Source organism: Vanessa atalanta, chromosome 30, assembly GCF_905147765.1.
Source record: "Vanessa atalanta chromosome 30, ilVanAtal1.2, whole genome shotgun sequence".
NCBI lineage: Eukaryota > Metazoa > Arthropoda > Insecta > Lepidoptera > Nymphalidae > Vanessa > Vanessa atalanta.
The window spans coordinates 2,376,990-2,393,787 of record NC_061900.1 but is presented as its reverse complement, the minus strand read 5'-3'; the positions used below and the strand labels follow the sequence as shown (position 1 = coordinate 2,393,787).

Below are 16,798 nucleotides of genomic sequence, written 5' to 3'. Positions count from 1 at the left end.
GGGGGGGGAGATGTTATTACAGTTTTTTGCGATAAATATAAACGAATGTAGAATACCAGACTATAACCAATCAAAATCAAAGTATTCTTTTTTTGAAATTTAAAGTTACAACCGGTTCTGAAAGATTAAAACGAGAAGAACCGGCAAGAAACACAGTAGCTACTTTTCCACCGTTTTAATTACGTTGTATGTCAGTAAACAACAATTATTTCTTATATATCCTGCTTAGAAGTCAATAAACACTACGTCCACGTTTTTTTAATCTTTAATATAATCTTGTATTGAGTAATATGCCTTATTTATCAATGTTTTGTCATGAGCTTTTTAGCAAGATAAAAACCGCCGTGGTGTCTTATTATAGAAACGAATACAGTGCCCCAGGAAGGATGTATTAACTCTGCGTAGTCGGAAACTAGGTATGATTAGTTTATCTTCTTACCTAGATTTATCTTTGTGCTAAATGTCATCCAGATCAGTTCAGCCGTTCTGTCGTAATTGAATAGCACCCATCCAAAGTCAAAGTCAAAGTCAAAAATCTTTATTCAATATAGAAGTGTTTACACTTGCTTATTGATTGTCAAAAATCTACCACCGGTTCGGAATTTAGCACCTCGGACCTGAGAAGAACCGGCGAAAGAAACTCAGCGGGATATATTTCCATCCAAGCTTTAGCATTATAACATAAAAATAAATAGTTTTTTACAAATGAAGCGGTTTTTCCAAAAATAATAGTTTATAAAACTAAAAAAGACGTATTTAGAATGCACTAAAAATTACAAATGGAGATTTAATACCCATATCATGGAAGTGGATTTCCAACAGCCAGCCCGCCATTTTGGACGTCCGCCATATTGGATTCGTAATGACGTTTCTTAGCTAGTCATGTATTGTCATCGGAACTCGGAGCGTGTGCAAAATGTCATCCTAATCGAAGACCGGGAAGTGGGTCGAATTAAGATTCCAAGATTTTCTTACATGCTTAGTTACAAGTGAAGCTAATATAAGCGTGTTAAAAAACAAATACCTCATAACGTAACGTAACGTAAAAACTGGGCAAACTACCAAAGGGTTTTCACCGATGGACATGATTAATGACAGATTAAATACACAGGCAGACGCTTTTGAAGGTCCATTAGTACAGATTTTATATTCTCTCATTGGTCTAGTGGGTAGGTGAGGATGCAGATCTCAATGTCTTCGGTTCTCAAATTCTACCGCCAGGAAATACTTTGTATTGCTGTGTTCCGGTCTGAGTGAGACAGTGTAACAGGCACAAGGGTCATAATATCTTATCTCCCAGGTTGGTGGCGTATTAGTGTGATGTAAGGAATGGTTATTATAATGGTCCATTTGCTAGTTCGCCTTCCTGTATAAAAAAAACACGCGGCTACCCAGTACGTTATTGGGTTTTTCAGTCATATTAATCTCATTAGGAACACGGTGTCTATAACGCGGGCGAAAACTAGTTATATCATAAAACTAACTGAATCTGCAGCTTTACACGCGCGAAATTTATAAAACACAATTTTTACCATTTTCAAAAAAGGTTTGGAGTTTCGTAAAATCCAGTCTTAACGGTTGACACCCTATAAAGAACCTACCTGCCTAATTCATACGTATTATAATTTCTGAGATTTGGTGAATAATCAGTGAGTGGTATTTCGCTTATATATATATAAATCTTGTCTGTCCTTACATTAAGCAAACAAGGCGAAGGATATGAAGAAAAAAATGTATTGAATAAAATCAGACAAAAAATAATATCTATTAATATCAAGGAAAAACGTAACAGACTTGTTGAAAAAAACCAGAGGTCAATACGACAGTGAAAATAAATATTTCGAGTAATCTTTAAGATACTTGAGGATGATTCGACCGTGATTCCCACTTAAATCGAAGAATACCTAAGGACGTATTATGTTAAAGTACGTTCGTCATGGTAGGATGCGAAAGCGACCCCGAAGCGCCCATCGGAGAGAGTACCGCTGACTTTTTTGTGGGTAATCCGTTGCACTAGGCACCGGTGAGTCCAACATCACAACGCCCCCCCCCCCCCCCCCCCCCATGTGTAGCAAACGAGGAATATAAAGCTTTCTTCCAGCGAGATAAAAAAGAATCACCTAGCGTACAAACAAAACACAACAAAAATAATTGCTAATATTAAATCAGTAGAGTTCAGTTTCGACGTCCTTTGATCATTGCTTCTCTTTCCACCAGGAGTCAACTGGAGATCACGTCACAACCTACAGCCGACGAGCTCGAACAGCGGCGAGAGAACCGTATCGGAGGCACTATCGAAACTACTACTGAAATATCAAGTGAGTATGGGGTCTACTATACTACTGATATGGGTGCAACACTATGATAGAATTTTTGGACGGGCAATTGTCCACGTGATGGTAAGCCTCAACTACCCATAGACATTTGCTCCTTAAGAAATTTTAAGCATTATTAACAAAATGAAAATATACTTTATTCTACTTGAATATGCCTTTGAATCGTCATTTAACAAACTATAAGTTAAGCTACCACCGGTTCGGAATGTAGATTCTACCGAGAAGAACCGGCAGGAAACTAAGTAGTTACTCTTTTTCAACATTTAACATCGTAGATGCACCACCAACGTAGAGGCGATATAATTTATACAGAGGGGATGCTACACATCGAGACGGACTCGACCAAAATCCTACCCTATGACCGAAAACGGTAAACAGTTCGATACATGTCACATTAAAATCGCGACCTTCGAACGACCTTCGGTGAAAACACCAGAAATACTCGCCGGTTAAGTGACCTCAGACGAACACGACGACGTTCTTCATAAAAGGCAAATTTATCCGTAACACCGACGACATTATCACAATTAAAACAGACGGCGCGACAAAAAGACAATCAGTCACGCTTAATATTACAATGTATTTATATTCGCATTGAAGAATCGATACGATTCTATATGTAATAGGTAGGTAGGCTAGCAAAACTTCAGATAGTCACGATAAATAAGAAATATTAAACATACCCGACACCGTTGCACTAACACTGAAAGGTGTTGCGTTCCTTGGAACTTTAGTTGGTGGTAAGACTTTGTGCGAAACCATTTTTTTTTTTTTTTTTAGCATTAGCAGCCCGTAAATGTCCCACTGCTGGGATAAAGGCCTCCTCTCCCTTTGTGAAGGTTTGGAGCATATTCCACCACGCTGCTCCAATGCGGGTTGGCGGAATACACATGTGGCAGAATTTCGTTGAAATTAGACACATGCCGGTTTCCTCACGATGTTTTCCTTCACCGCCGAGCACGAGATGAATTATAAACACAAATTAAGCACATGAAATTTCAGTGGTGCCTGCCTCGGTTTGAACCCGAAATCATCGGTTAAGATGCACGCGTTCTAGCCACTGGGCCATCTCGGCTCATAAAACCATTAGTTGACTTTAATCGACATAAAACCTCTACCACCAGCTCGGAATGAAACACTTCAGACTTTAGAAAAACTCGAAAGATATTAATCGAGATGAAGACATATTTACTGACAGATATTCAGTGTTTACAATGAGAAATCATTCATTTCTGAAACGGCCTGGAGGCGATCGTTTCGTTCCCAAAACCACCCATCAGACTGACAGACAGTTACACTGTGTATTGTTGTGTTCCGATTTAAATTGTGAGTCAGTGTAACTACAGGCCCAAGACACAACAATACACAGTTTGGCGGACATATGCTTACCCAGACGGGACATTGTAGTTCCCAAAGTTACCAGCCCATTATCAATACGAGGAAGGCTTTACATTCCTCACATAGCCTATTTCAAAATAAAAAAATAAATACTACTAACCCCGGTCTCTGAACAGCGAAACAATTGACAACAACATAAAAATTAATTATTTATGAGGCAGACACTATTTACATAACAGTGACGCATATTAAACTATAAATACGAACTAATTACATTAAAATGTAGAGAAAACAAAATTTAAAAAGATTATATAGTAAGTTCCTTGCCGGTTCTTCTGATATTCTTGGTGTGATCAAGGATACGTTTAAATCGTTTATTAAAACAAGACATATTATTCAATAAAAGATTATATGATACAAAAAAAAATGTAATATGTTTTAAATACAAGATGGCCTAGTGGTTAGAAGGTGTGCATCTTAACCGATGATTTCGGGTTCAAGCCCAGATAGGCACCACTGAATTTTCACATGCTTAATTTGTGTTTATAATTCGTCTCGTGCTCGGCGGTGAAGGAAAACATCGTGAGGTATTCCACCAACACGCATTCAGCGTGGTGGAATATGCTCCAAACCTTCTCCTCAAAGTGAGAGGAGGCTTTTAGCCCAGCAGTGGGAAATTTACAGGCTGCTAATGTATGTAAAACGTAAATGTAATATCTGTATTTAACTAACATAGTTTGTATATTAAATGTTATAGAATCTAGCCGGTTCTTCACGGTAGAATCTTAAAATAACTCAAAAGTACTTTTTAAGAGTCTACTTGAATTATATATATTTTGAATTGATTTTAACTGTGATCATTTGTCATCAGGGCGTCTACACAGACGGAAGTAACGATGGTACCATGCGAGCGCTCGCTTCAGCTGCTAAACTGGTACCATACGACAGTGCATTGTTCGTGGTCACGGATAAGGGCGCGGGCGATCCGCAGAGGCTACCGCTTGCTCTGAGGGCTTTAGTGGAAAAAAGATTAAAGGTAACTTTATCATAAAGACTAGTAAATCACACGCGAAGTTTCTCATCTCACCTATGATAATGTTTTTTTTTTAAATTCAATTACATTGGTAACCGACGACGTCTTATCGCACGATTAACGTTTGTTTTTTTATTTTATATACAGCCTTTATAATATAACGTCGCTGCGCCTGCAAAGGTCGCTATCAATACGCACGTACTGTAAAAACAGTTTTGTGATCAATTCAATAATTTAAAAGTTTTAAAATTTAACTATGTGACGTTCATACATCGAAATTGAAATAACGATTAAAACGGCATATTATCTAAAAATAAGAAAAAAAAAACACATAGTGACTTTTGCAGGCGCAACGACGATATTTAAGTTTTATTTTCGTTATTAAATTTTCTAATTAGCTTTTATATTCCTCAGTACAGTATTTTATCTTTGTTGCCTTAATTAAAATCATTATTTAGTTATTAAGATTCGATTTTATACTTATGTAGGTTAGTTTGGTTTATATAACATTACATTACATACATTAGCAGCCCGTAAATGCCACTGCTGAGATAAAGGCCTCCTGTCATTTTGAGGAAAAGGTTTGGAGCATATTCCACCACGCTGCTCCAATGCGGGTTGGCGGAATACACATGTGGCAGAATTTCGTTGAAATTAGACACATGCAGGTTTCCTCACGATGTTTTCCTTCACCGCCGAGTACGAGACGAATTATAAACACAAATTAAGCACATGAAAATTCAGTGGTGCCTGCCTGGGTTTGAACCCGAAATCATCGGTTAAGATGCACGCGTTCTAACCACTGGGCCAGTGGGAAAATTTACAGGCTACTAATGCTAGTAAAATCTGCGAACTGAACAATAACTTTTTTGTAAAATACACACAAAATCTAGTCCTAAATATATTGTTAAGTATAAATACGAATGTCAGTCTGTATGTCAGTATGTCGCTTCTTCCTAATGGACTTCCTAAGGACCTGCATCACCAAAAACATTCATAACGTTCCAATGTATGCCAATCCACAGGTATATACCATATGGACGGACCCAACTCATCCATCGGCCGAATCGGAGCTGGCTCTTCAGGATCTAAGGAACATATCCTCCCATACAGAGGGTGAAGTTCTTCCATATTCCTTGCAAATAATGGTATGTATTAGATTCATTTTATGCAATCATTACATAGTATAAAACAAAGTTGTTACCACTGCCTGTCTGTCCCTTTGTATGCTTAAATCTTTAAAACTACGCAACGGATTTTGATGCGGTTTTTTTAAGAGTGATTCGAGAGGAAGGTTTTTGTATATAATACATAGACAATATAGTTAAGTAACACTGATAATTTTAAAAGTTTCTAATGTGATGTCGTAAATTTATACTTTTCGCTTACATTGTAAACGCTGGCTGAACCCTACGAGATAGATCAAAATAATGTACTACAGAATTGTACACTTTATAAAGGTCTACAAAATAGTGCGCGATGGTATATGTCTATCTCTTAGGGATAACCCACAATAACCATTTTTATCCTTTACTTTTTACGATAAATAAGGGTTTATTTTCGAAACAGTTTTAAGCAATTCAGCATCAATCCTTATCCAATTAAGTACCTTAAATACATTGTGCATTTAATATAGATCAATATGACCCTTTACAGCAGGTAATTTAAATAAATATTTCCGAAGATATTACAGATTTAAAACTCAGGGACATAGCGGTTTGTATTGTCTAACGACTGAAAATCTGTGAACGTTGTAAGACATTCTGTAGTATATTTAGTATCAGCATTGCCAAAGCGAAGCCGGGGCGGGTCGCTGGTCTAGCATAAGCTTAATGTACATTGCATTTAAAGATTTAAGAACATAAATACCAAACAATTTACCATAACCGAGGCATGGTTGACACGTATAAGATCGCAGTTCCAACTCGTTTTAATGGCAGCTGGTTTAAATAACACACTTAGAATCACGTGTTATTCTAATCTAATTCATAACACGTAGTAACATATATCCGTACAGTTCCTCTTTCCTCAGGTCCTCGTTTCATTTTCCTCATCCTTTCATTAACTGTTTTATGTTCGTACTTTTAAATGTCGAGTTGACCTTTAAATTTTCCTTTGATATCAATGACGAAATAATGTTTTTTTTTTGGGCCAAATGGGCCACCTGATGGTAAGTGGTCACCACCGCCCATAGATAATGGCGCTGTAATTAACCGTTCCTGACATCACCAATGCACCACCTTGGAAACTAATATGTTATGTCCCTTGTGCCTGGAACCGAGTACTGCCGTTTGGCGGTAAAATATCTGATGACTGGGTGGTACCTACCCATATGCAAGCTCATCTGCACAAAGCCCTACCACCTAAACTTCACTACTTATATCCACTTAAATTCTATTTCCAAAATTCCAATAGCAGTTTCGTTAACGTTCAAAACGCCATTCTTTTCGCAAATCCACAGTGAATATCACAGATTAATCAAGCTCTCGACCAATGATGTCGCGTCAATTTGCTGTCAAATGTTGTTTATTTGACATTTGCCCTCTTGTGGCTGGAATAGACTAAAAGTATTTATAAAAGTCGCATTTATTGCAAGAACTTGTCGCCATTGGACAGATAATTATATTCTCCAATTACGGTGTAAGTTAAGTCGTAATACATTTACAAACAAAGAAACCATTTCGAATTACAAAGCAAAATAAATATTGCCATCACCAAAAAATAATAATAATAATTAAATTATATTTTCAGAGCGAAGAGAGTTCGAGCAACCTTGCATCAGAAACAGATCTACAGGAATGGGAACCAATGACAGCACCAGGACCGAGGCGCGCCAAGTTTATCAACCAACCGGCTATCGACACATTTGACGTAAGTTAACATCTATAAACATTGTCTTAAAAGCTACAATTGCAATTTATATATACATATGACATGAGAAAACAAATGGCGACCGATTTTTGGATTACAACATAAAAATGGCAATCCATAATAAAGATCCGATTGATGTTGTTGACTTCCAAACAGGAGACATAACGCACATATATAATTGTATCTAACTAACATGACTGTATTTTTAGACGTTGAAAGAGTAACTACTGAGTTTCTTGCCGGTTCTTCTCGGTAGAATCTACATTCCGAACCGGTGGTAGCGTTACTTTAAATAGTTTGTTAGACGACGATTCAAAAGTGCTTGTAAAAGCCTACTTGAATAAAGTATATTTTGATTTGATTGAGAGCCGAGATGGCCCAGTGGTTAGAACGCGTGCATCTTAACCGATGATTTCGGGTTCAAACCCAGGCAGGCACCACTGAAATTTCATGTGCTTAATTTGTGTTTATAATTCATCTCGTGCTCGGCGGTGAAGGAAAACATCGTGAGGAAACCTTCATGTGTCTAATTTCAACGAAATTCTGCCACATGTGTATTCCGCCAACCCGCATTGGAGCAGCGTGGTGGAATATGCTCCAAACCTTCTCCTCAAAGGGAGAGGAGGCCTTTATCCCAGCAGTGGGACATTTACGGGCTGCTAATGCTAAAAAAAAAAACACGTCCTATTACAATTGGTCCTCCGCCTGATCCGGACGTACCGAATTCACCATCTCATCAGATTATGCGAGACATAACTCCTAGATTAGCTAGTCTTCCTAAAAAAAGGCTGCTGTAACCAAAATAATTCAAATGTCAACAACATCCCGTTATTACTTTGATACTTTAACTATATTTTTTTCGGAACCAGTTTAAACTGGTTCATCCGAAATGTCTTGGAACATTCTAGAGACCTAAAGTTTTCTTGGTGTATTTTTCCTTTTACTTTCAGATGAGATAAATTTCAATGCAATTGTTAATATTTATCGTCATTCTGTGGTCTTCAAGCTTGGCACGTAGAACTAACTGTGAAATACTCGAACTGAATAAAGTTCTACCGATTTCTCTACCAGACATATCTACATTACGACAGTAATAGAGAACTGTCGCAATACAATTGGTTATTATAAATTCATCTGGGTCAGGTCAGGTCAGGTCAATTCAAGTCAGGTCAAGGGCCTTTCATCACACACAAAACCTTGAATCACGGTTTAAATTTGCTTATTCGAAATTCTTTGGGCACTGAAAATTCACTAAATCTCATTCAGATGCTGTTGGTGAGACGAGGTAGCGAAGAAGCAATAACCTGGGGTATACCAGTGGAGAATGGGGTGACGGTGTTGAGGATCCTCATCGAAGGTGACGTGGACCACGCCGTATTGTATCCACCGAGTGACGGTAAGTTCAAATACTCATCACACATCGATCGAACCCTCATAATTTACTCAACTACGACGCTATTGAGAAAAGCAATCCATTTATGTTTGATCCACTGAATTTTTATGTGATTGATTTGAGTTTATAATACATCTCGCGCTCGGTGAAGGAAACCGTTTAGAGACTATCACATGTGTACTATTAAGCTGCAATGAACAGCATGATTGAAATCATCAACTCAGCGGAGCTCCAAATATTCTCGTTTAAAACAAAAATACGCCCTATCAATAGTTACAATCTGAAAGTCATCAAGGGTAAACTCTGTGCCTCTTTTTAAGCATGCTGTCACCGTAGGAGTGTGAGGCTTGCAATCGTAAAATATATATGAAGAATCATTGAAAAATCTAAAATGTATATACATATAATAAAATTATAGTATCTATACTTGTATAATAAGCGCCAAAGTATGTCTGTTACATCTTCACGCTTAAACCCCTGAAGCGATTTAGATTAAATAAAATGAAGATAGTTTAAGTTCCGGGAAGGACATGAGGTACTTTTTTAAATACACCAAAGAGGGGGTAAAATTGATGGGCTTGTGTAAGGGTAAAGTTTTCGCGCGGCTAAAGCCTCAGACTCAGCTGGTTATTACAGAAGTCAAATCAATCAAACAGGATCTCCATGTTATTTGAAATTAATCACTTGAATCGTATTTACGATTATTAAACAGTCCTGATATAAACAGGAAATCATTGTTCACACTAATAGACATAAAAAGATTATTACGTTATTTTTTTCCAATTCTATGAATCACAACCACTGTAGTACAAACATCAGGACAAATTACGATGAATTATCGGATAATACAAGGTTATGTACAAACGATTCGAAATTATATTCATAATCGGTATAATGTAGGGTTTACATATATTAGAATTTTATAGGATAATTCCCATTGTTTAAAAACCTTAGTAATTCTTATAGTTAAATATTTTATGCTTCTCATCATCCTCCTGCCCTTATCCCCACTTTACTTGGGGTCGGTGCAGCATGTCTTCTTCCATACTTCTCTGTCGGACGTCATCTCACAAGTAACATTCATTCTAACCATATCGGCTTTCACACAATCCATCCATCGTTTCTTGGGTCATCCCCTACCTCTATATCCATCCACATCCATTCTCAAAACGTTTCTCACAATATGGTCCTCATTCCTCCTCATAACATACAGAGACAGACGGTTTTCAGATAGCTTCTCGATTACCGGTGCCACTCTCAAACTTCCTCTTATGTACTCATTCCTTACTCTATCCATTCGCGTAACACCACACATTCCTCTCAGCATTCTCATCTCCGCCACATGCAATTGTCTTTCAGTCACCCCTTTTATTGGCCAACACTCTGATTCATATAGAACAGCAGGTCTGACCATGGTCTTATAGATCTTCCCCTCAAATCATATTATTGTATTTTGTGCTTCTATCATTTATTTTAACTTTACATTGACACACTACAGCAAAACTATGCACTTAGCTTAAATGTATTTAAATATGTAAAAAATAGGTAATATAGTTAGTCCACATATTAGTAAGGTAGATGTCGCCCGGGACTACGCTCGCGTTTAACGTATTAGTCGTCAGATGTTGACTTAAAAGTAGGCTATTATCATTCAAGCATGATTCTCTGATTTATATCTCATCATTCAGTTCAGTGATTTGTCCGTTTGTTAACTCCAAAAAAATCCCCCCAATTTATCCTTGATGTATAACTTTACTGGTAACCCTACTGTATTCAACATTTCGCTAACAATGTTGATTTTAATAGTTTAACAACAAGTTATAATATTGCGTCTAATTCACATGCAGACAAATTATGTCTGCGCAATTTATTAAGTATAAGTAAAAAAAAATTGACGACCTGATACTCAGTGGCCAACGCTTTTGGACGTTGTCACTCTCAACCATCCATTACATCGCCAATGCATCACCAACCTTGGTAAATGGTACGAAATATTATTTATCTTTATGGAGAGCCGAGATGGCCGAGTGGTTAGAACGAACCACTGAATTTTCATGTGCTTAATTTGTGTTTATAATTCATCTCGTGCTCGGCAATGAAGGAAAACATCGTGAGGAAACCTGCATGTGTCTAATTTCAACGAAATTCTGCATTGGAGCAGTGGAGTAGAATATGCTCCAAACCTTCTCAAAGCGAGAGGAGGCCTTAGCCCAGCAGTGGGAAATTTACAGGCTGTTAATTTTATCTTAATGACAATTTAATATATTAAATTATGGTCTGATATCGTGCTTATTTTTTTGTGGTATATATGTTACTGTAAAAGCTCGAACTAAGGTAATTCTTAAGATTTTCTAGTAAAACTTAAGATTGATATCGCGTCAATTTGGTGTCAAATGTTGTTTATTTCGCTTTTTTTCCTGTTATGGTTGGAATATAGTATACATAAATTATCCACAGGATAATCTCGGCTTTTTATAAACTTTGTTTAATTATACTCAATTTGTCCAACAGCGCCACAAATCGACATATACAATCAAACATCAATACAATTGTTCTCGTCGACATCCAAGACCGCCAGCCAGAATCCCAGAGACGTGTTCCTCGTCTTTCCGGGATCCACGTTGGACTTCGATGGGTAAGTTTTGTAGAAAAGGCAAAAATTCACCAGCTCTCGCATAATTGCCCATTCACCATAAAAGTCACAATTGGAGGGGGGGTGTATGGTAAAGTGCAGATAATTGTCTCTAAAAAATACTCGAATCATTAAAACATTTTGAAAATCTAATCTGTTCTAAGGGAATAACCACCTTTATGAATTTGCTTATAGCTTGTCAGTATTGCCGGCGAAGTCGTCGAGTGCGGACGTATCATCGCTAGTCGGGATGTGGCATTTGAGCGTACGTTGCGTTACGTGTAACTACAGGCTGAGTGTCAGCGCGCGGACAGATCTGCACTTCTACGTTGAGATTGAACCAAGAGGTATGTTTATTTTGTTATATCGTCCATTGACTGCCACGTTGTTTTAGTGTATTGACGTAAGGCCACAGATCACTAGGTTCTGGATTCAGCAATAACGGTTTGTGTAACAGACCGGACCGAAGTCTTGAGAAGTTGGAAGAGCCCCGGAAATGACGTAAAGTCTTTGATCCTGTGCCATAACCCGATGAGACGGTAAATCTTACTCGACCAGGAAGATTTCACAGACAGTGCAATCAAATTTAAGTACTACGATTTCTCGAGAGAAAACCCAATAAGCAAAGAAATCGAGAACGGTATAATCAATTGTTGGACTGTTAATGTCCCACTTCTGGGCAAAAGTCAACCTTTTAAGGAGATATATTTTGGAGTTTACTTCACTACTCTGATCTAATTCGAGTTTCTCGATACACTTCGCAATAACCACGACGGTTACATCAAGACGCGTTCCTTAACCGTCTAACACGAGATGAATTAAAAAATACGAATTACTGACATTAATTCAACTTACTCGGGTTTGAACTTTTGAACTGTTATATCACGGCTCAAAGGTGTGAACCAAAGACCTCGCGACCTGTACAGTCACCTAACCACTAAATCAACGAGACATTCATTCTTAAACATAATATAGAACTAACAATAAAAAATTTAGAGGTTATTGACCTAACCACTGGAACTGGTTAGTATCTCATATGTATTTAATTATTACAATTACTAGCGAATCGGCCCGGCTTTGCACGGGCGTTACTTATTAATATAGAAACGTCAAAATTAGTTTTAGAGCTTAAGAGCCGTCTTGCAGTGTAAAAGTTCACAGGATCGATCCTGACTTTTTGGGCTAGTCCCCTCCTAACACAAGCTTCAAGCTTAAATGGGGGAGTAAATAAAAATATTCGTAATTTCTTATAATGAGGCTTTGCTATTGTTCTTTTAAATGCTACAACCAGTTATCAGGGTGTACTAACTACCCTCCTGGCTTCACGCGGGTACAATAAAGGTATATACAACTTTTAAACTCATTGTTTTTTCCGGCTAGAAAAACTTAAATTATCGTCTTTTCTCAACTATTATAAGCATGTATTATACATATAAGCCTTCCCCTTGAATCGCTCCCTGTTTTGATGAAAACTATATCAAAATCCGTTGGGTAGTTTAAAAGATCCACGCATACTGAGCGCGGAGAGCGACTTTGTTTAATAACAGAAAGAGATAGATAACCTATAAGTTACGAACAAGTTAATATCCTACCGGTGACTTTTTTTTATTATCCGAACATTATATCTGGAGACCCTTATATACTAACAAACAAATTTTACCTCTATATAACATATACATATATATATCGCTTCATTATTTGGTGGTAAGTATATGTAGACAAAATTTACCAATTTTTTATCACACAATAAAAAAAAACACATTATAAAAAACATACCTTAGACAAAACCTAAAAAAAAAACCAAAAGAAACAGTATATATTGACTGCTAAAACCTCTTCTTTTGAAAAGATTCGAAGCTTAAACCACGCAGTTCAATTGCGTATTAGAGCTACATGCGAAAATTTAAACACACATTAAGAACATATGATATTTTTTGTCTGGCTTCGAACCCGCAACAGATTAATCACATGCCCTAACTGTACCAAAGCAATATTGATAATATTATCATAATTTAATAATATCTATAAGAAGTTATACAAAAAAAATGTTCAAAACTAACGTACGATATTCTGAGCAAGCAATTTACACCTTATTGTATACGAGATACGGTTCATTTTTCCATGACATACTTCGTACCAACATTTGACGTCGCATTTTTAATCTTATTACAAGGGACGTAGAGATTAAATTATTTTATTTGTAATATAACAAAAATTCAATTTTGTTTCGTTCAAAATTAAGACTATACACTAATAAACCGCGACTATGTTTGCAATTTTAAATCTATTCAAATATTACGAATGCCAAAATAAATCTGTTACCTCTTCATGCTTAAATCGCTAAATCGATTTAGATGAAATTTCGTGTTGAGATAGTTTAAATCCCGGAAAAGGATATGGGCTACTTTTTTAAAAATCACTTCTCAAGGGGGTAAAATGGGGGTGTCGATGTGTTTTAATTCCGCGCGGATAAAGCCGCAGGCTCAGATAGTTTGACTGTTTAGGCTACGTTTTAGCAGGTTAGTCCTGTTATAATATTATACAGACAGACAATAACTTGACCATTTGTATAAATAGCGTCCGGGGTTTCGATTCCAAAACTGTCCTGCCCCTTTGCGAGATTCAGTAACGTACAACCAAACTTTAACGATTAAACTTAAGTCGTATCATATTAGTCCGATTAAAATTCTTGTTAATTGAATACAACGAATACTTAACATTACAATTTACTTCACAAGGTTCATCACAATGAACAGTCCCGTCTGACTAGCCTTTATCAAAAATAAGGAATGAGTAAATTTACGGCGCCAATGTCTATGGGCAATGGTGACCATTTACCATCAAGTGGACCGTTTATCCGTCTGCCTTCCATTTTTCATAAAAAAAACTTAATATTTTAGCTAAACGTCTCGGTTTCAAAAAGTTTACGTTGTAAGACAAACATACAAAGAAAAGCTGTTAAGTTTGGGCCAGATACCTTCATGGACCCGTGACGCGCCCAAAGAGACGGAGAGGGAACTGCTGTTTAGACCCCCCCCCCATACCTAATGTGAAGGAAACGCTTAACGCGTTTTTCCAGCGGGAACAAAAAAGGCACCTTCATTCAAGGGCGTTCGTTGAACTCAACAAACTTTCATCACAATCGGAACTATAGTTTTAAAAACGCATAGAGGACAAACATACAAAACAAAAATTTTAATTTAACTATTAAGATCACGGACGAAAAACAGGATCAACGCCCAACCAAAAAAAAAAAAAACAATACATGCTTCAGAGAATGAAAAAAAAAATAACCTTTTCACATCACGATGACAGCTCGGCCATCTTCCAAAATGGCGACGCACACGCTATAGGTCAAGGACACTGCACTGAGATCACGAGTATAGACTTTCTTTCTTCATCGTTTCATTACAACTCGGTCGATATAATATTATTTAAATTTATGTTTAATTTTAAAAATATCATTCGAAATACTTGTGTTAACAAAAAATCGTATATTCTATATCAATATTTAAGTGAAATTAATTACGATGTTTTTGATATAAATGGATTTTTTGGCGCGAAAGGAGCGATACCATTTCCATTCCGAATATTACGTTTAATTATATGAAAATATGGCGTCATTCAAAAGTTATATTTTTATTATATGTATCGATGTGACCTTGTGGTCATAATATGTATCGTAACGTATTTGTATCAAGACATACAAGTTGAAACCAATAAACATTAATATCAAAGAAGACCATTTTATTTAACAACAGATAAAAAATACAATAAAACTCGAAACAGAAATACGTACAAAAAATGTATTTGTAACAGACCGAAAATTTTAAAAAATATATAAATCCCGTTGTCAATGCCGTTATAATCCGTGACACATCACTTGGCAATGACCGATTAGAAAAAAAAAAACAATAGCACAATTTGGCGCGAAACACTTGACGTCTAATCGACGTCTAATAACAAACTAAGTATTATAAATAAATCATCATATAATTTTCTTATCTATATAAAAAAAAACAGCGCATGCGTCCGTCGTTTCACGTTTAACTTAAATTAAAAACATAAATAATTATATTCGTATTAACGCACTATAACTGTTTGGTTGACTTGAAATCACGATGTATTTTTTTTTTAATTTGTACAAGAAAATTGCTTAAAACGAATTATTATTTAGTGCCTAGTACAAGAGGCAGTCTTATGCCTAATTAACCATTTCAGCTATATTCGTAACCTAAGTCAAATATAATATTGACATAAATAGGATGCTTTCCTATTTATTGTCTCGTCTCAGGTGAGACCGACTCGTATTACGTGCCGGTAAACGTCACGACGCTCCCGTATACCGTCACTGTATACTCTACTGTCTTGTATGTGGCGCGTATTCAATATACATTGTTATATATAAGTAAAATAATAATAAAACTATGTCTTTTCACTAACGAAGCTGTACGTTTTCATTTTATTCGTATATACTCTATTGCAGTTATTAAAACAACGCACAGATAAATAACATTATTATCTGACATATTTCATAATATTGACAGTTACAAATTTAAAAAAAAAAGTGACAAATCCCTAGAATGTTTTGTGTGAACAAAAAATAGGTCCATATAGGTAGCATGGACCTCTTTAAAATGCGGCAAGTTAAGATCAACTTGGACATTCGCAAATGTCTCGGTAACGCCATCGAGCGCTATATAGCTAAACTAGAGTTATTAGAAGCATCTAAAGTCTCAGTATCGACCGCAGCATGTCCTAAAACTAAATAAAAAATATTTTACTACAATGACTGAAGAAATTTAAGAAAATTAATAGATGTTAGATCCAGACACTTAACCATTGCGAGATTTGCAATGTCGTAACGCAAATTTCGGCATATTTTTGTTGACGGTCGATCCGAATGCGTCTTGACGTGCTGGCGTACTACACAACACTGACCAACTTTCGACCACTTGGACAAATGTATTAGACAACGATTTTGTTCTCAATGTCCTATGTATGTACAAGCGTTAAAAGGCTCGTCTGTGACGTGACGTCACATTCAATTCAAAATGGCGTCTATAGAAGACACATATATAACATATAGTAAAAATATTGATATTTATTTTGTAATACAGATAAAACATTTAGTTTAATAGTTGTAATTTAATCATGACTTTATCGATTATCTTCATGATAATGAAAGATACGAA

At 36.4% G+C, this 16,798-nt stretch overlaps 2 protein-coding genes across 4 annotated transcripts in view; one reads left to right on the top strand and one right to left on the bottom strand.

The window, feature by feature from the left end:
* Positions 1 to 16,798, bottom strand: part of LOC125075156 — a 95,050-nt gene that overhangs the window by 65,291 nt on the left and 12,961 nt on the right. The window contains exon 1 of one of the 3 annotated variants that reach the window (XM_047686777.1): positions 14,898 to 14,941. The exons of the other annotated variants lie outside the window; for them this stretch is intronic. The gene's annotated coding sequence lies outside the window, so the exon portion shown is untranslated. Of the gene's footprint in view, positions 1 to 14,897; positions 14,942 to 16,798 lie in introns of those variants that run through there. 3 annotated transcript variants of the gene reach the window in all.
* The window catches only part of LOC125075158, a 51,941-nt gene that overhangs the window by 26,060 nt on the left and 9,083 nt on the right, over positions 1 to 16,798 (top strand). Inside the window, exons 5-11 of the mRNA XM_047686779.1 lie at positions 2,218 to 2,318; positions 4,546 to 4,710; positions 5,733 to 5,855; positions 7,459 to 7,578; positions 8,845 to 8,974; positions 11,483 to 11,606; positions 11,799 to 11,950. Coding sequence (XP_047542735.1) covers positions 2,218 to 2,318; positions 4,546 to 4,710; positions 5,733 to 5,855; positions 7,459 to 7,578; positions 8,845 to 8,974; positions 11,483 to 11,606; positions 11,799 to 11,950 — 915 coding nt within the window. The remainder of the gene's footprint in view (positions 1 to 2,217; positions 2,319 to 4,545; positions 4,711 to 5,732; positions 5,856 to 7,458; positions 7,579 to 8,844; positions 8,975 to 11,482; positions 11,607 to 11,798; positions 11,951 to 16,798) is intronic.